Source organism: Lissotriton helveticus, chromosome 10, assembly GCF_964261635.1.
Source record: "Lissotriton helveticus chromosome 10, aLisHel1.1, whole genome shotgun sequence".
Classification (NCBI taxonomy): Eukaryota; Metazoa; Chordata; class Amphibia; order Caudata; family Salamandridae; genus Lissotriton; species Lissotriton helveticus.
Genome location: NC_136071.1, coordinates 767,213,077 through 767,240,298, shown reverse-complemented (window position 1 = coordinate 767,240,298; position 27,222 = coordinate 767,213,077). Strand labels below are relative to the sequence as shown.

General features: G+C 46.5%; 1 protein-coding gene across 1 annotated transcript in view; it reads right to left on the bottom strand.

Moving 5' to 3' along the window:
• CUL2 (cullin 2) overlaps window positions 1–27,222 on the bottom strand; it is a 517,464-nt gene that overhangs the window by 391,023 nt on the left and 99,219 nt on the right. Inside the window, exon 6 of the mRNA XM_078663320.1 lies at window positions 21,418–21,500. Within this exon, the coding sequence (XP_078519446.1) occupies window positions 21,418–21,500 (83 nt within the window). The remainder of the gene's footprint in view (window positions 1–21,417; window positions 21,501–27,222) is intronic.

Here is a 27,222-nt window from a genome sequence, read left to right as displayed (position 1 = left end):
GATGTGGCGGTGGATGTGGAGGTGGATGTCACGGTGGATGTGGAGGTGGATGTCATGGTGGATGTGGAGGTGATGGTGGATGTGGTGGTGGATGTGGAGGTGATGGTGGAGATGATGGTGGATGTGGTGGTGGTGGTGGATGTGATGGTGGAGAGAGAGAGAGAGAGAGAGAGAGAGAGAGAGAGGGAGAGAGAGAGAGGAGAGAGAAAGAGAGGAGAGAGAGAAAGAGAGGAGAGAGAGAGAAAGAGAGAGAGAGGGGGGAGAGAGAGGAGAGAGAGAGAGAGAGAGGAGAGAGAGAGAGAGGGAGATAGGGAGAGAGGGAGAGAGAGAGAGAGAGAGAGAGGAGAGAGAGAGAGAGGGAGAGAGGGAGAGAGAGAGGAGAGAGAGAGGAGAGAGAGAGAGAGAGAGAGAGGGGGAGAGAGGGGGAGAGAGGGAGAGAGAGGGAGAGAGAGGAGAGAGAAAGAGAGGAGAGAGGAGAGAGGAGAGAGAGGAGAGAGGAGAGAGAAAGAGAGGAGAGAGAAAGAGAGGAGAGAAAGAGAGGAGAGAGAGAGAGGAGAGAGAAAGAGAGGAGAGAGGAGAGGAGAAGAGAGAGAGAGAGAGAGAGAGAGAGAGGAGAGAGAGAGAGATAGGAGAGAGAGAGAGAGGGAGAGGGAGAGAGAGAGAGAGAGAGAGAGAGAGAGAGAGAGGAGAGAGAGGGGGGGGGGGAGACATCTTAAGGCCCCGTTGTGGCTTGTTTAAAAAAAAAAAAAAAAAAAAAGAGTTTTGCGCATGGCTGCTGGTCCAATTGTTTAATTGTGTTGTATTTGCTTAAGAGGCTGCAGGGCGCGTGGAAATCAGCATTTAGAATAGTGTACAAGTTATATCTGTTGTTTAAGCCAAGGGTTTGCCAGAGGTTAAAAGTCGGAAGCAGGCTTTGAAATGTGTTTTCAGTACCTATGAACTGTCTTTAGTCTGACTTTGATGCGGGCACATTTCTAGGCCTTGAGATGTCCTCCATTGTTATGCGCTAATGACATGAAAGAGAATGTTTTACTTGAAGGAATGACCTTTTACTAGGAAGACATATATTAAACCAGATGCTTAAAGTTGAGTATTAAAAGGGTGCTCTGAGGCAGTGACGGCCATCTGCTATCCACTGCTTCTAAAATTAGCTCTCGATACCAAGGCATATTTGTGTGCTCACAAACGCAAGCGGGCATGCAGACGCAAAGAATTGGCTAAAACAGGCTTTTCTATTTTAAACCCCAGCCTCCTGATGTGATATTCTTTCAGCATTAGCCAAATTCGTCAGCACAACCACTCCAACGCTAATAACATGATGACAGCATTAGAGCTTTAGCAGCACTGAAAGCCGGCCTGCTAGAGCTGTAAATTACCGCGGCTTGATGAAGAACAAAAAACATCCCCACAGAAGCATCAAGGTGATGACTAAGACACCAGGTCAAAGGTCAGGAGGGGGCGGGAGAGAGGGAGAAGCCGCCTGAAGTGAGTCAGCGAAAACATTACACAGCAGCACATGACCTTACACTAAAAGATGAAACACGGTAGTGTCCCCTAAATGAAAGGCAATTATGCCTTTCCCGATAAAGTCCCGTTTTAGTTGAAAGGAGGAGAGCCTCATTGTGGACGTTAAGGTGAAAACAGAGACTGAAAAAGAGTTCAGCAGAAAGAATTTTTGAGAGTGCGGTTCACAGGCACTGTGTTTTCGGGAAGCAAATTAACCCATTTTCTTGGCCCCCTCTAGTTCACGACGAGCTGAAGAGAGAGAGAGAGAGAGAAACAAGACGGAGGGCATTGCTGTGGGGAGGGGGGAGGAGAAATGCGACACAGCAGCACTTCACACGGCAGGCCGGCCGTGAAACTGAAAGCACGGCTGGCTTGCCGTGAAAGCCTTTGATGCTGCAGGGGGTGGCGGGCAGGGGAGGGGGCGGAGCGGGTAAAAAAAAAAACAAGACGGAGGGAAAGGCAGATAAGGGGAGGGGGGAGGAGAAATGCGACACGGCGGGCAGGGGAGGGGGCGGAGCGGAGCGGGGAGAGGGTGTGAAAACAGCAGGGGCCTGGAGTGCGGCTGAGGGAACTGATGTGCACGAGCTTTTAAGCTCAATGCACATGCGCATTGAGCTTAAAAGTCACGGGCACTGCAAGGAATCGCCACGATTCCTTGCTTGTTAGTTAAACGTTGTTTAAGCCGCAATAGGCTCGCAAGCTCAGGCGAGACCTAAAAATGTATGACAGTATACTGAGAGACGGGGCCGACTGTATGTGTGACGCCGACACTACTGTATGTGTGACTGGTGCAGAGAGAGACGCAAGGGGTGAACACAATTGAAAGAAAAGTGGCATTCAAGATAGGCAGGTAGCATGAACAGCAGCGATGGAGCAGAGCACGGCGAGGGCTGCTCTTCCGTTCTCTAAGGTACATGCATTTAACTATGAGTTTCTCACAGTACACGAGCTGCAGGCAGCAACGCTGGGAAACAGAGAGAAGCAATAATGCTCACTGTGGGCAAAGCAGCTTATCCACCATCTTTGAGAAATTCCGAGTTAAAGGTACACATGACAGTGAAAGCGCTTAAATGAGGCGCTCAGCTGCGTCCGTCCCTAGCGCACACCTTCAAGACTCGGCCCCAGATGGGATGACATTTAACAGCGCCCATGCACGTATTTTTCACTTTTTCTGCCGCTGGCAGAGTACACATTTTTGCATGAGCTGCATAAAACAATGCCCAAGGGAACTGTTTAGAAGGGATTAAGTTGAAAACATTTGGAACATCTGTAGAGGAACTCTCTTGGTGTAAGCAGCTGCTCAAATGTTCCGCTTCCTGTTTTCTTTAATACCATTACTCCTCGGCCCTCTGTGTAATTTGTGCAAACGGGAAATAAGACGTCTCGTGAGAAATAACAAAGTCTGGGTCACTTGTCAGCCAGTTTCATAGAGAAGGCGTGAGTGACTGAGAGCCGGCTGCCTGCCGCCCACCGCTTCAAAGCGTGTCTCTGCAGGTGGGGGTGCTTGCTGCAGCCCTGGCGTTACTGTTAACTTTATTGTGAAGCTATGAGTCGGAGTTTTTCATTCACACCTGTTGATTCAGTGAACAGGCAAAGTCACATTTGCCGAAGTAGATTGTAAAGTTCTTTCAGGAACATCCTCTTGCATTACGACATTGCAGGCAGCAGGACATGCAGGAGATGGTAGGGAAGTCACGTGACACTGTCGGCAACACACTAACGGAGGCTGAATCAGGCTAGGTTTGGGGATTTATTTTAGAAAACATTTGGACTCACGCTTAGGCCGAAAAATCACACCAGAAACACTTTTCTTCACAGAACTGTTAACAATTATAAAAACGTACAAAGATCAATAAAAAAGTGAATTCACATTTTAATATTTAATGTAAAAAAGACCTAAACCCAGTTCAATATTTACTTTACACTCTAAACCGTCCCCTGGCCTGCTTGTTTAACCCTACAAGCAGTCTCCAGCCTGCCACTTTCTGCTCTTACCTATTGACGATGCAGTTTCACAATTAAAGTGTCACTCCAGTAAACCGATACAAAGAAGTGCTTCACTGTTTTTTTTTTTTTATTTCAAGTCATTTTTATTGAGATTGAATAGGAAACAAAAGTAAAGAACAATACAAGAAATCTTCCGTTACATAGATGGCTCGATGATATTGTTAAAGAACAATTACACAAATCTAAAGAAAATCAAATCAGATCACATGTTGCTTGCATAGCCGACATATAAATACACACAAACATAATGCATGGGAGCAGAGGTCGAAGTCAGTAGGGATATCATTGTAGATGCACTTAAATGTTGTATCTAAACCACCAGAGGGGCTTGACCCTTGATCACACTCTAACCAAAGCTGTTCTGAGTATACGATAGTCCCTGTTATCTCAAGGTGGATCATAGTGAAAGGAAGATATGTCCAATGATTTCCATAATTTCTTATGAGAAGGCCTCCATGTAGACTCCTGGAGTGCCGGGTTACTAGCACCTCTCAGGAATGAAAGCCATTCCTGCCAGATTTTGAAATTCACCTCTGCTGCATTCTTCCATTTGCCTAAAATCACTTTACATGCAAGCGTTAGCATTAAGTCTAAAAGCTGACGATCCTGATCAGATGGTAATTGTGGTTCAAGCGCACCCAGAATGACATAAACAAATTCCTTTGCAGGCCTTATCTTGAAAATGTGGTTAATGCAGTCAAATATTTTTCCCCAATATATTTCTAGAGAAGGGCAATTGAATAGCATATGCGCGAGATCACCAGAGCTTGAATGACAGTTCCAACATGTAGGTGTATCCCTTAGGTTACATTTAAAAAGCTTTTCTCGGGGTCCAAAATGCCCTATTTATAAGCATATATTTTGTCTGAAATAGGATGGGAGACACTTTGTGGGTTAGAGCAGTATTATGTATCACTTCCCAGTCAAACCCTATCCCGGTGAGATTGGGTTCAGCTTCCCATTTCAATTCCACCTTTCTATGGGCTTTCTTGGGTAAGGGCAGTAACATTTTGTACACCTTAGAGACGAAGTAAGTGCTTCACTGTTTTAACCTTCAATTGCAAATTTTGGAGAAATCGAAAAACTGATAATAAATTGCGTTCATTGATTCGTAGAGTTGGTATGCTGATTCCCTTGCATTTTAGTTTGAGTGTTCCTAAACTTAGCATATATGTATTTATGCATGTAAGCACAAATACATATTTATTTATGTATATATTCATACAAAGTTCTTATGGCAAAAACACCTCACCTTACTTTGGGCGGTGTAAGGGAAGAAAGGTCCTTTACTGGCTTTCTTCGCAACCCCTCTCCATACCCCCCCGTAAAGCTGCTTACCTGGGGGGCCTTTAGGGTCTTGGAAGCAATTTCAGCTTACAGCCATGGCCTAAGGATACTCACGAGTTACAGGCCTTGAACATTACAGGATTGTCTGTGCCATATTTAGCCTCTTGAAGGACCATTGTTATGTCCGCTGAAAGGATGCAGATCGCAAGTTCATGCATAGTAGGCAATGGAGGGCCAACATTTGAAGGCAGCTGAAGTTTTGCATCAGTAAGCTTTATGGATAAAGAATTAGGTTTTAATTTTATTTCTGGATTCTCTTGGTAGCGTATGACGTGCTTCCAAGGCATGTTCTCTGTCTCATCTTCCTCTCTCCCAACTTCACCCTCCTTTCTCTCCACTTCAACTTGCTGCCCCACCTACTTCACCCTGCCACCGACTCAATTACCATAACTTTTATGTAAGTATTCATTATTGAAAACAATTATAAGCCATTGTTATTTGTAATATCAATACATCTAAATCACGTAAATACAACACATATGGCATTACAAATGCTATAGGTGTCACATTTGCAAAACTTATAACTATTGGCATTGTCATACACAATGCCAATAACTCAAACTTTAATGCTGCGAGACCTATTGCATTGTAAATGCTTGTTCTCATAGTGATGGTGAGAAATCTTATATAAAGTCAATGTGAGAGTGTTGGACTTGGCCTTTTCCCCCAAAATTTTTCGCTTTTGACCCCCTTATCTAGATTGTCTCCCCCATGGGATTAAACCTGTATAGGCCATGAGTGGTGTGAGACCCCTGGTGAAAAATGTAATTACCTGAAATAATGTGAGCACTTGTAAAATCCTCCATTTTAAAACTGCACCTGATTGAAATGTATTGTTTTTAAAATGGATGCCATGGCCTTGGGTTTTGCCACTGGACTGCCATAGGTCAGCGGTCTAGATAATATTACCCAGCTACCCCTAGCTTTTGGAGGGAAAGCCTGGCACCCAGGGTGCTCACCCCCTCCCCTAGAACCAGTTTAGGCTAGATGTGCCAACATTCTAGAAGGTCCTGGCACTGCCTGGGAGGAGGGTATAAAGAGGGAGAAGTGTCACCAGAGAGTCAGTCAGCGCTGGGACAAAGAAGAGAGGGGACCTGCTGTGAGGTGCTACCGCCACATGGACCTGTGAGCTGGGCCCTGCACCCCTATAACCCCCCCCCCTCTGCTGTCCCATGGGCCCCTGACAAGGGAGGGCCCCTATCCAGGTCCCTGTCACTGTGGGAACCGGGAATTACGCCAGCGTTGCGATGAAGAAGTGCCCAGGAGGTGAGAAATAGGACTGTCTACTCCCTCTGGTGAAGCTGGGCCCCTGTGGAAGTGCTGGACGGGGAGGAGCTGCCCAGGGAGGAGTGTGCCCTCAAGGAACTGTGTCTCCTAATCTGCCCCTGGATTGCCTACCAAGCGCTGTGGGGAGAGAAGCGCTAGGGCCGGTGTGGCCCCCGGACTGCTAATGGCCCTGGAAGTGGTGTGGGCAGAGAGAGGAGCAGTGCGCTGTGAATAGCGCCATTCTCCTGAGGAGAATCATGCTGGAGGAGCCTACCCTCGTGTCAGCGCGCTGTCTGCTATATAAATAATTAATTAAGAAGGGAGCCTACCCCTTTATCATAGCCGGAGATTGTGAGGGGACTGCTTATCAAGAAAGGGAGCCTACCCCTTGTCCTTGCCACGCGCTGCGTGGCAGCGCCGGAATTCACCGCCGCCGTGAGGAGACCCCCCCCCCTTGTTGGGGTGTGTAACGTTGCGGCAGCCCCCGATGTGAGGAGAGGGCCGCCGGAGTAGAGAAAGGGCCGCGCTAGGCCCTGAGGCCGTCAGATCCCTCGTCACGTGACGGGGGCCCGGCCGCGTCATCGGCCCGCCCCCGCCAACGCCGCACACAGATTGGCCAAGCGGCCGCACCCCCTGAAGGCCGCGCAGCCATTGGCCGCCGGCCGGAAGAAGCCAGGAAGAAGCCCGAGGGAACCCGGGCAAAGCCGTCGCGAAGCCCTAGGTCCCCGTGAGGGAGGGGGACCCAGGTGAAATAGTGGAACGGGGCCCCCGTGGTCATGAGGGAGCCCCGACGTGAAGCGACCGGAGCGGGACCCCACCCCGCCGGTCTGAGCCCCTGAGTGTGAGGCCGGGAGGATAGGCGGGGCCGGGGCACACTGTCGGTGCCAGCCCCGCCTCCCCAAACAAAGCCGGGAGAGAAGCCGGCTAGAAGATTGCCTCGCCGGGCAGGGCCCCCACCAGAACAGCGCGTCGCCTGCAGGGCTCCGTGAGGAGCGGGAGCCCTGCCATCTGCAGCACATACTGCGACCCACAGGAGCCACCGAGTGAAGGCCGGTGAGTGGGGCCTTACTGAGACTGTGAGGGGGGGGCTGGAGAGAGCAAATCGGGGCATATATCGGTGCCCACCCCCCAGGACCAGTGTTGCGTTGTGGGGACTCACCCCCAGGGACAGGGGTGCCCATAACGAGGAAAAGCAAGCCCCCCTGGAACCGGATCAGGGCCAGAGCCCCGTGAAACACTGGGAGAACCCGAAGCATAGGAACCTCTGAGTAAGGCGCTGCGGGGAAACTCCTTGCCAATGTGGCCCCTCTAAGGAAAGGCTTGTGAACTGGGCGGGAGCCTGAATTACCAGGTTGAGGACTGTCTAGGAGGGAAAGAACCCCTGGGTAGGGGAATAACCTAGCTTGCCTGGCCCTGTTAGGACCCTGAGGCCAGTGGTGAGGCCTAAGTGTTGAGACAGTGAGAATTAGGCCCCCCAGGTTCCCAGTTGTTTAGGCCTGGTTTATGTTAAGTGTTCCAGCCGGGGCGAAAGTTGTAGATGCCCCGGAGAAGTGCCGTGGATCCGGCCGCATGAGTAAGGCCTATACCTAATGTCGAGGCCCTCATGCTGCCCCATATTAAATCTGTTTGGGCCTATTGCCATTGTGACTGCTACCTGCCCCCTGAGGTTACTGCTGGGTTGCTAAATATTTAGGCCCCAGGTTAAAGGTGATACCGGCCTGATCAATCTTAGGAGTATCTTCAGTTGCTGATGCAGGGCTTACCCCCATGGGAAAGGTTCCAACGGCTAATGAAATGCCTTACATTTAAGGAAGTGATCTACATGTATTGAAATGTTTATTCTCATTCAATGCCCTGCGGATTCCTGCTAAGGTGTGTGCCGAATGGTAAATGCGGTTAGGCTGATGTGTTAGACCCACAGGGATGATGGAGTAAACCGGGTTGTGCCCTATGCTGGCCTGACGAGTTATTCCAGGCCCCTGGCTACGCCCCAAGTTTGTGAGCTGCAGTACTGATTTCTTACAGGTGCTCCTGTCTAATATGTGCTGTGATGCTCTGTTGTTTTTCCCTTACAGGGGTGGGGTTGGCGTTAACACACAAAGGGGGTATACGTATGTCAAGGTTGTATCTTACATTTTCAGCCAACCCCCTAAGGATGAGAGCCCGAGTTGGCCCCGCCAGATTGGCTCCAGGTCTAGTGTTTAGTTAACCATCCTTTTCCCTTGCAGCATGGACTTATGGACTCATCCCTTTTGTCCCATGTAAATAATTCCCCATGATGTATTTGGCTCTGGCGCCAGTTGGCGCCTTGTTGTGATTACCAGTGTATTTTTCCTTTTTACCTTGCAGGTTGGAGATATCACTAAATGTATTCTTTTTCCAACCAAAGGTGGTGTCGTGACTCTTTTGTAGTGTGATTGGGGTGTCGTCTGTGGGTACTGCGTGAATGCTTCACATGTCCTCGAAGTTTGGCCTGCCCGCTTGATGCCATGCTACCCCCTTGGAGACTTGGGTAACCCCCATTTCCAACAGAGAGCCTCTCTGGGAGCGAGAGAGACTTCTGGCATTCTAGAAGGACTATCTATGACAAATAGCCTGCATCAAGGCCACACACTGGTGCTTGCTATCTGAGTACCGATTAAAAAGACGACAACAGGACTTGCCTTCGAGTAGCCTGTGGAAAAATATGAAATATGACTAGGTATGAGTGTGGGCCATTTGAAAATCTCCTACTTTCAGTAAGATTTTGGTGCTAATGTAGACATTTGTTAGGGCTAGGGAGGAATAAATATCAAATTTCAATGATGTAGTGAAGTCAGGCCTGGGCGTCGTCACTGATCATTGCGGACAAGGGCCTGAAATACCTAGGAGTCTACATAACGCGGTCTCCTGGCTACGCCTGGGGGCATAACATAGCACTGCTGCTCCCCACCATTCGGGATGAGACGACGATCTGGTCTCAACTGCCTCTATAGTTATACGGCAGCTGTGCAATTTTTAAGATGGTGACTTTGCCACGCCTATTATACAGACTCCAGAACTACCCGTTCAATATCCCCCCCGTCATGGTTCTGCCAACTTAACACTCCTCAATAGATTCCTTTGGCAGGGGGGCGCGATTTGTGTCTCACTCGCAACGTGCATTAAGTCCACATACTGTGGTGGAACTGTCGCGGCAGACATCTGCGCATACTATTGGACCTCGCGTCTCTTGGTGCTTGGTGATCAAGGAGTGTTGGGATGGCTCTCGGACGGGCCCGGCCTACGCCGTGGAGCTATCGGCCATGGCAGGTACCCACAGCTCCGTCTCCTATACAGTAACTCCCCCCTGGAGGTGCTTCCCCTGGCTTGCCGGGTAATTATTCAGGCATGGAGACAGGTGGGTAGGTCCGCGGGTTGGTGGGGTAAGTTGATGTGTGCCACTCTGGCAGGGAAGGTATCTTCAGCCCGTCTCGTCGCTGGTGGTGTTTCATAGATGGGATGATATCGGTATAGATATCATGCAGGGGACCATCCTCAAATCCTTTCAAAGGCTGCAGGTGGATTTTGACCTTCATAAACCACAGTTCCATTGCTATCTGCAGATTCGTCACGCACTGACCCCCCTGATTCAGCGACTTGAGTCGCTACCGGAGTTCCACCCACTAGAAGGTTGCTTACTGATGGGAGACTTGGGGGCCCACAAGATCCGACAAATTTACCAAGCCCTCACTACACACTCCAAGACAACTATTCACCGAACCCGAACGGCTTGGTAGGCTAATCTGCCAGCTCTGACGGATGATGACTGGGCCGAGAAGCTGGCTAGCCCTCGGTATGGGGCAGTCTCCACCAGATACAGACTAATTCAATTTAAATACCTTCACAGGGTATATTACACTTGTCTCCGCCTTTGGAAAATGGGGGCAATTCCATCCCCTATTTGCCTCCGATGTGGCACAGACGAGGGGTCGTTCCTGCACACACTGTGGGGCTGTGGGGCATTGCAGCACTTTTGTTCCGGTGTGTTATCTTGCATGGGGCGGGTACTTGCGTGGGATGTCCCGAAAGACTCTAGATTGTCACTCCTACACTGTACAGAAAATATCGAGGGGAACAGGTATAAATAACACCTATTGATTTTGGGGCTCACTCTGGCTAAGCGGGACATAGCACAGCACTGTATAACCAATTGGAAAAAGGCCCTGGATAGGTGTAGGTTAGCGGAGGTTGCTGTGTTCCAGGCGAGGGGGTGTCCCCAGAAGCATGGGAAGATCTGGTCTAGGTGGGCCAGGTATAGGGGTATTGATTTGTCCTCAATGTCTCAGACAGTCCCCCAGGGACCCCATTGAATGACTTGTGGTGAATTATTTACCTGTGTAAAGTTTTGGTGCTAAGACGACGTGGACGGGAATTCACTTGCTTTGTGAATAAAATGCTATCAAAGTATGTATGGTGCGTTCATAGGGGGTGTGGGGATGGGTGTTCCTCGTGGTCTGATGTTCTGCAGACTTTTGGGGTGGGACTCTCTATTCTGCATTCCGATTGTATGTTTGCTCGCTGGGCTCTGCCCCTGTGGTAAAATCTGTTGTCAAAAAACAAATCCCATGATGTGCTTTTTATGCATGTTCTGTAAACCACCTATCCAGGGAATTATTCATTCCATGTCTGCATGGAAACGCTCCCTCCCACCCCCTTTTTATGTCAGTTTGCCACAGTTTATCCAAGTAAGCCGGTAATGTGATAGATCTTCATGTACACCTAATATTCAACAATGTAACGGAACTGACTATGCACATACGGTTCTAGGCCTCTCCAGCTTGCCATTCTATACTGTAGAGGCCAGGACCAGACATAACCACAATACCACACTATGTGGCAGATCGTTACATCTTTAAAGCAAAGAATGTGGTAAAGTACCAAATAAGCTGATCACATGGAGAACTTCCATCTCTTAAGAATTTGCTCCAACTGCTAAACAAGTTACTCTCTTTCAAGCTGCTCTTCACCATTCATGTCAAAACCACATCATACCCAACGATACTGCTTCCTCCCAAGAGAAGCTAATCACACTTCCTCATCATATCTGCTTCTGTCTAGCCAAAATCATCACCAATGAATCCTCAATGATAGGAAAATTTCACAGTAATTTCAAAAACTTTTTATTAAAACTCACCCTAAAGCAGCATGGTATCCCTGATCATGCCCTGCTGTTGTTGTAGTTGGGGTCTTAACCCGCTGTCTTGCGCCGGTCTGGAGGTATAATGCTTGGCTTCTGCAAAGTTCTGAATGGAAGCCTTTGTCGAGGAGGAATTAAGTCAGTTTTCTTAGCTCAATGTGGGCTCAGTAGCCTCGGCGGCAACGCATAATTGCTCAGACCGTTGCTGACTTTTATCTGGAGTTATATTTGCAATGTCTCCCGATGCCAGAGAAAGCTGCAAATCACCCTTCTAGACAGTATATAGCTGCAGACTATACAAAATGGTTAGGCCCAGGACCTGGACCAAGCCCGACGCTGAGGAGGTGAGTTCTGCGGTATGGGGGTTGCAAGCCGGAAAGACAGCCAGCCCAGATGGGTATCCCATAAAATTTTACAAACACTGCTGTGAGATCCTATGCCCCTATCTTCTGAATTTGTATACAGCCGCTTTGCAGCAGAGGTCCCTTTCACCAGACTAAATTGTGCTACAATTGTTGTAATGCCCAAGTAGGGTCTCCCTAGGGACGAGAATTCCATCGACCAGACGATTGAGTTGATTAACATGGACCTATGCAAAAGTGTTAGCTGCGCGGGCGGGCCCTACCTCACCTGATCAGTGTGGATTCATGTTGGGCTGTAGCACGGACCACTGTATTAGAAGAGTCCACGTTGCACTGTCTGGGCATAAGACCTTGATGGTTCTCCTGCTAGTTAATGTCACTAAAGCGTTTGATACAGTGTTGTGGGCTTTTTTACCCCTCCCCGACCTCTAAGGTCCGTTTGAATGGGGTCTTGTCTCCTGCTTTTTCCATTGAGTGTCGCACTGTCCCCACTGCGATTTGATTTGGTGATAGAGCCTCTGATGTGGCTTATACGTTGTGATGCCCAGTTTTGGGGGTGGGAGTGGGGATCTGGCCTTAAAGACTGTGTATCGCTATATGCGGATGATATGCTTCTGTTCTTGAAAGATCCACAGCGCTCAGGGTCAAGTTGTCTGAAACTCATCCGGCTGTACGGTGAGGCATCCGGACTCTGGGTTAATGAAGGCAAGTCCTGCTTAGTGAAGGTAAAGTGCGACGTTCTAGGACGGGTTTGGCATCCCAACATTCCCACTCGGCATAACTCTTAAGTATCTGGGGGTACACGTGTCCCACTGCTGGATTTGGCTTGGCCCTTTAATTTCCAAGGACTGGACCTGCACCATGATTGAGATCTCTGCCGCTGGACAACGCTGCCATTGAACCCCATGGTGTGTACGGCCCTTTTTCAAATGGTGTGGCTGCAGAGCTATTTGAAAGTGTTGGGTAACTATGCCTACCCCATCCATCGCAATTGGTTCAACTTCTTGAAAATTACCATCTTTGTGTGGGCTGGAGGTCGGCACAAAGTAGCATTTCATTCACTGCGCAAGTCTCCTTTTGATGGAAGCCTGGGTTTATTGGATATTTACTTATACTATCCGGTTAATGACTGGTTCACAGGGGGGGGATGATCCGGCATATTGATTGGAAAACATTCGCTGGCGATTGATGGCCTGCCTGCTCTCTTATATGAAGAGCGTCTGCCAGGTACCCAGCCTTCTTGCATGCGGGTGTCCCTCATCTGTTGGAGGGCGGCCCTTCGCCTCACTGGTTGGAACCGCCGCCTAACGGGGATGACCCCTCTATGGCGGGGAACATGGCATGGGCAACTCTCGTCCCTGGAGGGTTTTATGCCCAGGGATCGCATTGGGATTTCGTACCTGGGAGATGTTTATAGGAGGTGGGGGCGAGGAGGGGGCATTGTGTAATTTCAGGAGTTAAAAGTCAAGTACTCTCTGTCTAACTCGCAGTTCTTTCAATACCTTCATTTGCGCAAAGCCTTGGTAGCCCAGGACTTCCCGAACAATTTCTTGCCTGAATACAGTCAGTTCGAGGTGAAGATTTTCCTTTTGAGGCTAGGTAAAGGGGCAACGTCGGTGATCAATCGATCACTAATGATCCACGCCCCGGACTGCCTTGAGAAAGCCTGGCATAGATGGTCGTCTTGGGTGGGGGACTTGTACGAGGACGATTGGAAGGAGGCTTGAATGGCGTGTAGAGAGTTGGTGATTTTGACGCAGCTGCGTATGATACAATTCAACTACCTGCATGCAACATACCTCACCCGAGGCGCTTACAACATTTTCTCTCTGATGCGCAAGCAGCGTGCACAATTTAAACACCTCCAGCAGCATATTTTTACCATGTAGCCTGGGAGTGTCTTGTGCCGAGGTCCTTTTGGGAGGAGGTGGGTCAAACACTTTCTGCTGTCTTAGTTCGCTCCCTTGACTGAACGCCTTGTGCTGCGTTACTAGGGTTGATGGAGGAGGTAGGGGGCCCTAGATCTAAAGATGTTTTCCTGGGGATGGCTTGTTTGTTGCCAAATGAGATGGGGCCCGAGCGGAGAAACAACAGAAGAGCTGACTGTTAGAAGCTGGCATGCAGAGGTGGACTGGTGCGCTCACCAGGAGAAGCAGATCTTTGAGGCTCAGGGCTATCCTAAGAAACATGAACATATATGGGTGAAATGGTGTGGATACTATGGTCTATCGATCTGATAAAGCAATGTTATACATCATTGATGCTTGGGCTTGCTGTTATGCAATGCATGTACATTAACCATATATTGCACTGTGTGATGCTGTGTCTTGCCGCAAAACTCTCAATACAGTTGGTTATATTTTTTTTTAAAAACTCATCCTAAAGAAAGAAGGCCTCACCTTCATAGATCTACACAGCTTCTGACCCATCTCCAACAGAGCGTTCCTTGACAAACTCATTAAAGTCAGTCTTCACCCAGATCTCTAGCTCATAAAAGAAAGTGATCTAATCTCAGACCATCAAAAAGGAGACTGTTCTAGAGGATGCCCAAAATGTTCCTCAATATCGAAATGCAATTATCAAAAGAGCAGTGCTGTATAGAGTAGGCACCCTTCCTGTTTCTGAACCTTTGCTCCGTCTTTGACACACTCAATCACACCACCTTCCCACAGACTGAGTGAAATTTGAATTATTATACAATCCTGGAATGGATCTTTTCCCACCTTGCCCAAAGGTCCAGCATGTGTTACCTGAATTAAATGCCAACACATCTCCATCTGAACTTGAACCTCTGATATCAGCATCTGTCCTTTCGTGGACACTAACGAATCCAGAATACAGCTGTGAAAACAGCTCCTCTGTCTACAATTCCACAACCATGTCTCTTATCCTGCAGGCATTCTACTGACCGCTTACGGCCAGGCACATTTCATTCAAGCACTTTCCATCACAAACTGGGCAACAATGGTCTAGAAAACAACATTTGTGCAACCAAAGGCTTGTGCATACTATTAAAGAAGGATTCTCCAATCAAGCCTGGCTCTTCTGGCTATACCCTAATTTACATTTAAGCAAGCGCGTCATGCTACCCAGTCTGAGCTTACAGAACCTAATGGGGTGTGGATATTATGCTGCATTATTAAAATATGGTCTTCGGTTATTGTTCTACTATAATATAGGAGCAATACGAGTGTTACAAGAATTGTTGGAAGAACCGATTCCCTCACACTTAAACTTTGTTCTGAAATTGCTGCAAAGAAATACATAAACCCTGATAAAGTCCTTTCAGAGGACGAAACATGTTGGTCAGGCTGCTTCACTGATGTTTTGAGACTTCATACAACGGCTCCCATGTTATTTTAGTCTTGGAGAAGAGTATATTAAGATTAACACTATAAAATGACAAAAGCGGCGAGCTAGGCTGCGGATGCACGCTCGCTGAGGCTGCTGGAATTTTAAACTTTAAATATCGATCTAAATGTTGATTGCTGATTTTAATAGCGCTCTTGTATTTTCATTTGATTTGTGTTGCGCACAATTGTACCTTACCTCACCTTGCCACGCTCGTGACCCCGTTCCGCCCCGGCTCTGTGCCGTTTGCGCGGAGGGTCAGTCAGAGGAGCGTCACTTCCTGCCTGCCTGCAACACCACTTCCGCCCTGCTTACAGGCATTGCAGGTTAGCGGTCTAGTGTTCCCTCTCATATGTATAAAATGGCAGTATGGAGGAAGCGCAGCGGACGAGCGCAGCGGGAGCGCCGACTTCGCGCCGAAGTCGCACATAAGTCAAGCCCGTCTGCGCCTGTCCGCGGCCGACCAGGCCCAGGGCCCCGTCGTAATGCCCATTTTATAACATACTCTGCTGGGGAGCTCACTACTCTTCAGGACCACTGGCCGCTATCAGAGTCAGTCCGCTGCCACATCGCCTCACTAGGGCTTACCCCCTCTCCCTTGGCTCCTTCGTCTCCCCCCCCTGCATTCCTCCCACCGCCTCCCTCTTTGCTTGGTTCCCTTCCTTCCACTCCTTCTTTATCCATCATCTTGCTCAATACCAGGTCAGCGGTTAAGCACCACCATGAACTGTTTGTCCTGCTTGATTCTGAAAAGCCCGACTTACTGCTCCTGACCGAAACCTGGTTCTGTGACTCTTCCTTACCTGCTCTCTTGGCTGCTCTCTCCCCTCCTATGTTGCTTTACGCGCTGATCGCCCAGCAGGCAGGATTGGTGGCGGCGTAGCCTTAGTTGCCTGCTCGGACTATAATTTTCAATTTTTGCCCTCCACCCCCATCTCTTCCACTGAATACCTTGTTGTCCGCTCTTTCTCTTTTACTCCTCCGATTACTTGTCTTCTAATGTATCGTCCACCCCAGCCCTCTCCTCTGTTTCTGCCAGCATTTCAAGACCTATTGGCCACCCTGGTGGTCAATTATGCCTCTGTCCTGGTGTTAGGCGATTTTAATTACTGGCCTTCGGACCCTTCAGAGTGTACCCCTTCTAAACAATTCACTGAATCCCTCCAGTCCTTGAATTTTGTCCCTCACATTTTTGTCCCCACGCATTCTCATGGTCATACATTAGACCAGGTTTGGTCCCTTAACCTTTCTGTCTCCCCCGTGACTGTATCTCCCTGCCCTTGGTCTGACCATGCCCTCATTTCCTTTTCTCTCCTTCTCAACCCCGCCACTAAGGCTCCGCACGCCAAAAACACCTGGGCGCGGAATTGGAATCGGGTTGATTTTCCTACACTGACCTCCCTGCTTCTGAATTCCTCTCCTAATCTCTCAGGTCTATCTTCCAATCTACAAGCCACCGCTATTAACACCTGGTCTGCTGGAAGCTGCGACTCGGTCGCCCCATTACGCCCCTTCTCTACTCGACGACTCAAGGACTCCAATAGGTGGTTCAGTGACGACCTAAAGGAACAGAAATTGGCCGTACGGCAAGCTGAGAGGCTGTGGAGAAGAAATTACTGTCCTTTATTGAAAAAACAATATTCTTCATTACTAACAGAGTACAAAAAAGCTATTTTAGCCACCAAAACCATGTATTTTTCCACAAAAATCTAGTCAGCTGAAAATAAACCTAGGGAGATTTTCACTATAGTCAACGATCTAGCCTACTTGGACAGGGCTTCACCCCAATCCCCGCCCACTCAGGCCCTGTGTGACCAATTAAATTCATATTTTCTGGATAAGATCGCAATTATTAAGGCAAATATCCCCCCTCCCTCTTCTATGTTCGTTGACCCTCTTCCCCCTACTGTTCAGTCCCGTCTCACCTCAATTCCTCCCCTCACCAAAGATGTATTTTTAGAGATGCTGCCTAAAGTCAAATCTGGCTCTCCGGCAGACATCTGTCCAGCACGAATTTTACAACAGATTTATTCTGCCTGCCCCCAGCCCCCTATCACATTCCTCAATAGCTCTCTTGCTCAGGAAGTCGTGATCCCCGCACTCAAATCAGCCACAATTGTGCCCATTCTGAAGAAGTCCGGCGCGGACCCGTCCACCCTTGCCAACTATCGCCCCATTTCCCTACTGCCCTATTTGGGGAAGGTGCTTGAGCGCCATGTCACCTCGGTACTCAGCGCCCATGTAGAGGTGAATGGAGGCTTGGCGTCTCGCCAGGCCGGATTCCGCCCTAGGCACTCTACCGAATCCGTCGTGGTGTCGGTCCTGGACAACCTCAGGGATGGCATGGACCAAAATAAATATCAGGCGCTGGTGCTCCTCGATCTCTCCGCCGCTTTTGACACGGTGGACCATACCATCTTGCTTTCACGTGTCAGAGCGGCGGGAATCGAGGGCTCAGCCCTGGTCTGGCTATCGTCCTTCCTGAGGGACCGCACCCAGGCGGTTCGGTTGGGGGATTTCACGACTACTCCACTCCACGTCACTTGTGGTGTTCCCCAGGGTTCCTCACTTTCTCCTTTACTCTTTAACCTATACATCTTTCCTTTAATCTTTGCGCTCCAGCAGCTGGAGGTCACCGTATATAATTATGCGGATGACCTCCAGCTCATTTTCAGTCTCTCCTCTTCTCCCCACTCTACTTCTAATTTCCAGTCTATTATGATTTTCATCAGGGACTGGGTGAACCACAACCATCTCAAATTGAACCCGGACAAAACCGAGTTGGTTCTCACAGGTGGTTCTTTCAGTCCCTGGAACTCTCTGTTTTGGCCCCCTTCTTTTGGTCCTTTCCCCACTCCCTCCTCCACAGTCAAAACCCTGGGTGTTAAAGTGAATAACCAACTCACCTTACACTCACAAATCAGTTCTGTTGTCTCCTCTTGTTTCCTCACTCTCCGCACTATTCGCACTGTTTCTCGTTTCTTTTCCCCTCTGGCACTCAAACTGATCATGTCCGCTCTGGTGATTTCGCGGCTGGATTACGCCAACGCCCTGTACAACGGCATCCCTGCTTACAGCCTGCGGAAGCTCCAGATGGTTCAGAACCAAGCGGCACGATTGGTGTTTGGTCTTTCGCGCTTCCATCACTCTACACCCCTCCTTAAGGAGCTTCATTGGCTCCCTGTCAAGGAACGTTCCCTTTTTAAAACTGGTTGTATGATTTTTCAGGCTCGCCAGGGTTATGCTACCGCTTTTATTTCCTCTCTGATCAATGAATATGCTCCTGCCAGAGAGCTTCGATCATCGTCCAAATCTCTCCTCCAAATTCCCCGCTACAAACGAAAAAAGTGGGGAGGAGCCAATTTTGCAACTCTGGCTCCTACCTTCTGGAACTCCCTCCCCGACCACTTACGATTTGCCTCCCATTATTCCTCTTTCCGCAAAGACCTTAAAACTTTTTTGTTTAAACAAGCCTTTCCTCTGTAAATTGTGCCTCATGATTATCTCTTGGGCCAGCCATCCACGGCTCCGTTTTGCTTAACCTTGTCTACACAGCGCCAAGAAACCGCAGGGTGTATGTTGCGCTCTACAAATGTTTTAAATCCAAATTCAAATTCAATGATGTGCTCTTCATGAAAGGAAGAGAAAAAAGAGAACAAGCTCTATATTACAACTGTTGGACTTTTGAGGCACTCCTTTTTGTATGTTTGTGTCACAACACATCTGACACTAGCTCATAGTTTTAAACTAAGATCTGACAGGGTAATTATGATCTTTATCAAAAGGAGGGAGGGTGATCAGTAGATCAACGGACACTAGTTACCACTTGTGAGAGTGGAAGGTCCAGTTACAGCATGTGTGAGAGTGGAAGGGTAATTATGATCACTTTAAAAAAAGTTAAAGGAGGGAAGGTGAATCAAAAAAGTGTTGTCCTATTTCTATCTTCTAGGACATGTTCTTCACAGCTACAGCAAAAATTACTATCAATGAATCCATGCCAAATTTGGCTTGAAGGTAGACTTTTAATCAGAAAGTCTATTTTGAGTGGTATGGGGTATATCGATTCTGTAGTTTAAAAAAAGTTATTAGTGGTTTAAAAAGGTGATTTTGATTAGCTTGGCTATTTAAAATCATTATTTTAAAATCAAGAATCACATTTTTTGACATCTTATTAGCAGATAAAATGTATTTTCCATCATCTAGAAAACGACGATTCTGTAAACAATTTTCAGCACTGCAGGGAAAAAAACAGAAAAAAGCGAGCAGACACTTTGAAAAGGGGGCAATATGAAAAATCCATTACCCCACGGAAGTGCTGGGGTGCAGTCAAGAGTAGGGGAAAATGGCAACGAAAATCAGGAAAAAACAAACGTTGCCAAGTTAAAATCACAATTATGCAGCTGCCCTTTTGCTTCTGGAAAAAATACACTATTTTCACCTTCCCCTGAAGGCTTGATCATGGAATCCCGTGAGGGGAAAGGTGAAACGCGTTTTGGGAGAGGCAGCGTTTAAAAAAAAAATTAAAACGTCGCCTTAAGAACTTCACTACATCCGTGAGAGTGAGTCTTTCTTATGTAACTACTACTGTTTTGGCAGCAGAATTGTACCTTGGTGAAATTAAAAATCGGTGTGGTCTTGCCGGAATATATATATATATATATATATATATATATATATATATATATATATATATATATATATATATATATATATATACACACGCTAATACGAATATTTCTATGAACTACAATGAAGTGGCTGGCAGCTTAATTCATGTGCATTAAAAACCAAAACACCCTATCCAATTGTTTTGAACGATTCAAAAACATGTGAATAAAGTAACAAATGCCTAATAAAAAAACGTAGAACACCTATTCAACTAGCATGCATATTGCGCTGGCTGCTGCACGTAATTATTCTAGAGATACGTATTCATAAATGTGTCATGCTGTGTTGATGTAGCTATGGGAGCAATTGCTAATTATGCAGGAACAAAATTAATTCAACCCATTATTACACAACAGGATAAATATAATTAAAATCACCCCCCACAATATACCAGTTATAAATACTTTGTGATATATATATATATATATATATATATAGTTTAATTATATTATACTGTAAGTTGCAAGATGATATTTACAGACTTGTATTTTAAACCAAAAAGAATCGGTAGTCTTTTCTCACTTTTTATTAACACAGGAAGTGAAGTGTTTTTAAAATGTGAATAATATGATGGTACCTTTTGTATGTGAGCAAGGCTGGCAGCGTGGCAGCCGAAATGCGTCAGCGGGAGCACGAATAGCACTTGACATAAAGAAACTCAAGCAGCACTTTACTTGTCGCTGTTTTTTTTTGGGCATAAATACCCTAAAGCCTGAGAAGTGCATTACGGAGTTTGCTGACTCAGTTGAAAGCTGTCACGCCCTTCAATAAGGAGCACAGCGGCAGACAGCCGTTGTGGAGTACGGATATGATTCACCAAGAAAAGAATAGTGGGTGATACTGCAACACTGAGTAAAGTAGGTCAATGCAAACCTGCATGAACAAACAGAAGACTGCTTTGCTAGACCATGAAGGCACCGCCGAGCATGGTGCCTGCTTAGCTATTTAAAAGACAGCAGATGTAACGCACTTCTAGACTGTGTATATATACTATATAAAGGGAGATGCTGCTGAAGGTGATGGGGAGAGTGGCAAGAAATAAGTTAAATATAAAATATGTATTCTGAGTTGGAGTGTTTGCTGTTGAAGGGCAGGACCCTTTATATAGCTATAATTCGTTACATGGTAGAACATAGGCAGTTGTAGCACCCAATAGTTTAAAGAGTAGTAGTCAAAATACTCGCTGGCAACCTCAAGACCATTATATGCTAATGGAATCAAGAGTGAGCCAAACAAAGAATACTAGAGAAACTGGATTTCAGGAAAAAAAATGAAATATTCTCACTGACATGCCTGTTTCTTTCTTTAGTCTGTGGATTCAACTACTTTCATTTACCCCTGCTCAAAAACAAACAAAAACGAACATGATTGTAACAGATAGCCCAACAATGTTTATGCTTCTGTGAAGTGTAGTGTGCCGGCAGGTGCATGTGTTGAATGTCTGATATGGTAATTTTTTGAGAAGGTGTGCTTATTTGGTCATGACTTTATTTTTACCACTTTTCCTATTCTGAAAACGCTAATACGAATATTTCTATGAACTACAATGAAGTGGCTGGCAGCTTAATTCAGAAGCCTCCCACAGGCCCCTGCGTGCAGGGGGGCGCTCTTGGGGCCCCTATTCAGCGTAAAGTCAAAGAACATTTGCGAGATATGGGAGATCCAGTGACCCCTCATCATATTCTGCAGGAGAGCCCCATCTTTTTGTATTATGACTTCATCTCATTTACTAGCACAACGTAAGATACTCACTTTTTGATTTCTCGCAGGAGCATTCTTATGAGGGTGGTTTGTAAGAGTTCAATCATCAATTTTCTCCACATGTCCAGAGCTAGCTGCCACGAAAAAATAGAAGGACACCTGTCATTTATACTAAATTTCAAATTAAATGTTCCATGCAACAAATACAGCATCCTTAAAAAGCTACATGCAATGTTATATGGTCATGAAAAACAAACCAGGGCAAAGTTACTAAGAATTTGCACCATTGTAAAGTTATAAAAGTTATAAAAAGTGGCAGGCAGTCTGGCAAAGGGATTTACTTTCCAGTGCAGAAATTATTTTGCGGTGGACGATGTGATTTTCTTAGCACAAATTGAGCTTTGCACCACTATGCATTAAGGGGGCATAACAAGGATGCTAATTAGGCAGTTCAGAGCACGTATCCATAGTTTTTAACACAAGGCCTGATTTACTACAACTGTCCGCCCAGGCTCTGCATAAAATAAGAATGGCTCCTTGAAGGAGGAGCAAGGTTTGAGAAGGATAATGTTACTTATCCTGTAAGCATCTGTTCTTGGCTTGTAGAGCTATAGATTCACATGCTTTGCATACTCCCGCCATCTAGTGTTGGGTCTGGATGTATACAAGTTGTTTTTCTTTGAAGAAGTCTTTCCTAATCACAAGGGAACGGGACTCCTCCTTTCGGTGATTATGTGAATGTGCATCGACTCCATTGTTAGATTGTTTTCCCGCAAGAGGGTGAGAATGGAGTAAGTGTAGTATAGAGATGTCCATGCGAATAAATGTATAATGAACATCTGCAACAACTACAGGTATCCAGGGAGGCTAGTGGCCACATGTGAATCTACAGCTCTACATGCAAAGAATAGATGCTTACTAGGTAATTAACATTATCCGTTCGAGGCACGTGTGCTGTAGATACACATGCTTTGCATAGACTACAAAGCAGCATACTCCCAAAGCAGAGGCTAACCTGTAGATGTTGCAGTTGTTTGGAACAGTGTTACTGCTTGGCCTACATTAGCCGGTTGGCGTGCCAACACATCTACACAATAGTGTTTGGTAAACGTGTGTGGTGTAGACCATGTAGCTGCCTTACATTTGTTAACTAGAGGGATTTTGCCTAAAAAGGCCACTGATGACCCTATTTTGTGTGTGGGATGTGCTCTAGGGGGTATGGTTAAAGTTCTTTTAGCCTTGATATAGCAAGTTTTAATGCATTTCCACTCCATCTGGCAGTACCAGATGATTTTGAGATAGAATTGCCTTTGTGAGGTGAAGCAAATGCAACAAACAGTTTTGTTTTGCAAAAGTCCTTTGTCCTTTCTATGTAGTACAGTAACGGTCTTTTAAGAGTGTGAAGAGTGCGTTCTGCTACAGAATCAGGTTGAGAAAAGAAAACTGGAAACTCAGTCGATTGGTTTATATGAAAGGCAGAAACTACCATGAGAAAGAATTTTGAGTTGGTGCGGAGAACTACCTTATCTTTGTGCAGCTGAAAGAAAGGTTCTTCTAAAGTTAATGCCCGTAGCTCACCAACTCTCCTCGGTGAAGTGATAACAATGAGGAAAGCAACTTTCCATAGGAGGAATTGTAAAGGGCACTTGTGTAATGGCTAAAAAGATGAACCCATGAGCCTTGTAAAAACAATGTTGAGATTCCACACTGGCCTTCCATGAAGGCTTTGACTACTGGCACTCTAAATAGTAACAGATGCTGTCTATTCTGTAATTACGCAGCTACTGCTGCAAGGTGCAAAGGAATAGATTGTAAGCTTGTCCTGTTTGTTGTAAATGTAACAAGTAACAAATAATGTTTTGTATCGAATTATCAACAGAATTGATTTTGTTGTTATTGCAATATACAACAAATGTTTTCCACTTTGCTGCATTGCAAGCTCTGGTGCTAGGCCTTCTTGCTTCTTTCAGAACATTCATACAGTCTGGTGGTAGATTTAAATAACCAAACAATGACTTCAGGAGCCAGATCACTAAATTCAGTTCTTTGGGATATGGATGTCTGACTTCTCCATGGTTCTGTGTGAGGAGACTAGAGGCAAGGTGCAGTTTTTAATGTGGAACTAGTGACCGCTCCAACAGGGTGGTGTACCATGGTTGGCGGGCCATATTAGAGCTACCAGAATTAGTGTGAGGGATGTTTGCCCGAGTTTCCGAACCACCCGCGGAATGAGTGGGAGAGGCGGAAAAGCATAGGCAAATATCCCTGACCAGTTCATCCATAGGACATTGCCCTTTGAGTTCGGGTGTGGGAACCTGGAGCCGAAATTTGGGCATTTTGCGTTTTCGGCTGTGGTGAATAGGTCGATTTGTGGAAATCCCCATTGTTGAAAGTACAATAGGAGAACAGGGGGGTGAAGTTCCCGTGAATTTGCTGCCTTCTTCTGCTGAGGAGATCGGCAATTTGATTATTTACTCCTGGGAGATGTTCTGCCAGAAGATAAATCTTGTGATGGATCGCCCAATTCAAAATGGCTTTAGCGAGTGTTGACAGTTGGAGAGCGTGTCCCCTCTTGCTCTGATATGAGCAATGACTACTGCCAGGCATTTGGTAAAAACTCAGGGCCCAGTAGTTACTCCGAAGGGAAGCACCTTGAACTGGTAATGCTTGCCTGCTATCACAAATCTGAGGCATTTGCAATGAGCCGGTTGAATTGGAAAGTGAAAATATGCATCTAGAGTAGACACAGTCTAATCTCTGTAAAAGCAGTAGCACCTGTTGGAGTGCCACTATGTGAAAGTGCTCTGACAGTATATAATGGTTTAGCTCTCCGAGATCCAGAATAGGTCTGAGGGAACCATCCTTTTTGGGGATGAGAAAGTACAGAGTAAACCCCTGAGCCCTGGTAATATATTGGAACTGGCTCTATCGCTCCTTTTGGAAAGAGGGACTGTACCTCTCGTTTTAGCAAGTGTATGTGTTCTGGAGACAGCTTGTGAAATCAAGGTGGAATGTTTTGGGGATTGTAGGTAAGCTCCAGGCAATAACCATGTTGGATAATTCCAAGCACCCATTTGTCCGATGTTATAGACTGCCAGATGGAGAGAAATTGCTGAAGTCTTCCCCCGGCAGGCGTGGTGTAATCGGGGGAAGCGTGGGCAAGTCACTGTTTTTGGGGGAAGGTGAGTTACAGGGTGTGTTGCCCTTACACCTACCGTTAAACTTGTTGCCCCTAGAACCCCTCGAAAGAAACTTCTGGAGAGAGAGGACTGGTTGTTACCTTTGTAAGTTGAGGTATTTTGATCTGTGGATGTGGTTTTTGACCCTCCTCTGTAAAAGGAGCGACAAAAGGAGCCTCTGTTGGAGGTAGTCTGGAGTGCTTCCATAGATTTAGCTACTACAGTGTCCTTTTTCATTTTTCCTAACTCCTGGTCTACCTTAGGACCAAAAAGTTGTTCGTTATCAAAGGGTGCGTTAAGGATCGATTGTTGGATCTCAGGTTTAAACCCTGAAATCCTTAACCAAGTGTGTCTTCTGTATCTGCAGCATCTAGAGCACATCATATATAGAATTAGAAATGAGCTTACCTTCATTTACAAAGTCCTGTGCTTTAGCTTTATGCTCATCTGGGAGATATTGGAGCAACTGCTCCATTTCGTCCCAATATGCCCTGTCATACCAGGCTAAAAGGCCTTACGTGTTTGCAATGTTCCATTGATTCACAGTTTGAGTAGCTATGCATTTGCCAGAAGCATCAATTAATTTGGACTCTTTATTTGGCGGAAGTGCATTCCCGCTTGCGAGCATTAGAATCTACTAAAGAATCTAATGGCAACTGTCCCTTAATGAATATATGGTCTGTAGGAGGGGGCCTTATGTTTTTTGTCAACTCTAGGAGTCAAGATGTGTGCTCTGACTGGATCTTTAAAGATCTCATCAGCAGGTCGCATCATGCCTTTGAGCATGGGAAGTGTCTGTGATAGCATATGCGTGGATGCTAAAGACTCAAACTAAAAATCTTCTTCAAGGGATTCTTTCTGCATTTCTACTCCATAGTATTGTGCAGCCCTGACACTGAGTTTTTAGTGTGATGCATGGTCATCTGGAGGAGAAGGTTTGGAGGGGTAAAGGTCTAGATCAGTGTCACCTGGGGGATCAATTATGTCATCTTTCCATGGAACTATTGGGAGATTTATTCCCCGATCATCTGCATCGTTATCACTATCATGGTGAGACTCTGATGAATCCGGAGGTGTAATGTGCAAAGGATTCTCAGCTGGAGGTGATGGTGGATGTAAAGGACTTGTAGCTACAGATTTTTTCTTCAAGGGGATCTTGAAGAAGTAACCTCATCCTGAAGCTTGTGTTTTCCAGGTGGTTTTGTATGAATAGGACCAGTATAGGGGTTAATATATATCTTTTTTTGCTTCGGGTCAGTTTTAAATGGAATAAAGTCCGGTTTTGGTTCCAAAGGGGCATCTTTCTGTTTCGGCGCCGAGGTTTTTGGTGCAGATGGCTTCGTTGCCAAGGAATGCTGGCCTTTCAGAATAGAATTCGGCACTGAGGATTTCGGCTCCAAGCCGGATTTGGTTTGGACCCGGAAGGTTTTGGCTCTGAAGAGGACTTTTGTCAACTCTGTACCGAACCGGAAGGCTTAATTGGTTGGTTCGGTCTGGAGGTGGGGCATCGGAAACGTAGTCTCAGTGCCGATCTTGGCCAGAAGGCAGAGGTGGTTCTAAAGCCTTATGTCTTTTAGGAGTTTGTGGGGGCAAGGGGCCTTCAGTACTCACGTCACCTTGTCCCTGCGGCAGGTCTTCGGCGTCAAGGACGATCTCGAGTTCAGATTCCAAGTCTTGTTCGGAGAAGGCTTCCTCCTTATCTGCCACTGATGCCTCGATGTCTTCTTGGACGGAATCTTCACAGAAGATGTCCAGCGTGTCCTTGATGCTTTGATGCTGCATCTCTTGACGTTGAGCCAGACAATCGCAAAGAGTCTTTTTTGATCGAAACGATCTGCAAGCGTCACAATGTTCTTCTCTGTGCTCAAGAGACAAGCTCAAGTTGCACACTTCGTGGGAATCGGTGCATGGATACTTCCACGTGGCACCGAGTCCAATCTATCGACGGAGAGCTAACCGAGCGCGGTTAGGCCTCGAAGGCCGTCCACAAAGCTTTCAGATAGAAGGTCGATTCCTATGTCGAAAAGATACGCAGAGAAGTAGGAAGGCGTACGGAAACAATACAGTTCAGGTAGAGAGGATTGAGCGTCGAGGGGAACGGTTTTGAACCGGAGCACAGCAATATACGTCCGAACCCGATGGCAGAAAAAAACAATCTAACAATGGAGTCGATGCCCATGCGCACTATCACCGAAAGGAGGAGTCACCTTACCTTGTGAATAGGAAAGACTTCTTTGAAGAAAAACAACTTTCAAACATCCGGACTCAACATTAGATGGCAAGAGTATGCAAAGCATGTGTATCTACACCACACATGCCTCGAACATGTTTTTATTACTCCAAACATTTCACATATTGCACGTGTGATGCCTTGCACAGTACACATTGATGTATGGATGGTCATAAAATTGTCCAGCTATACAATTTAGCAAAAGGAGGGTGCATCTCAGTACAAAAGCTATGCTAAACATCACGTACAACATTTGCACCATGTTGCAAAACTTGTTTATGGTGCTAGGCAGCCTATTTGTGAATGGGGGGAGAGCAGCAGCAGGCCATTTTAGTCAATGTGATGAACTGCTTTATCCCTCGTGCGCAATGCAGCAACACTAGTGTCTGTATCATATTAATATTTAGCAAATCTGCCTCGCCTTTAATGAAATGTTGTTCTTTTCAT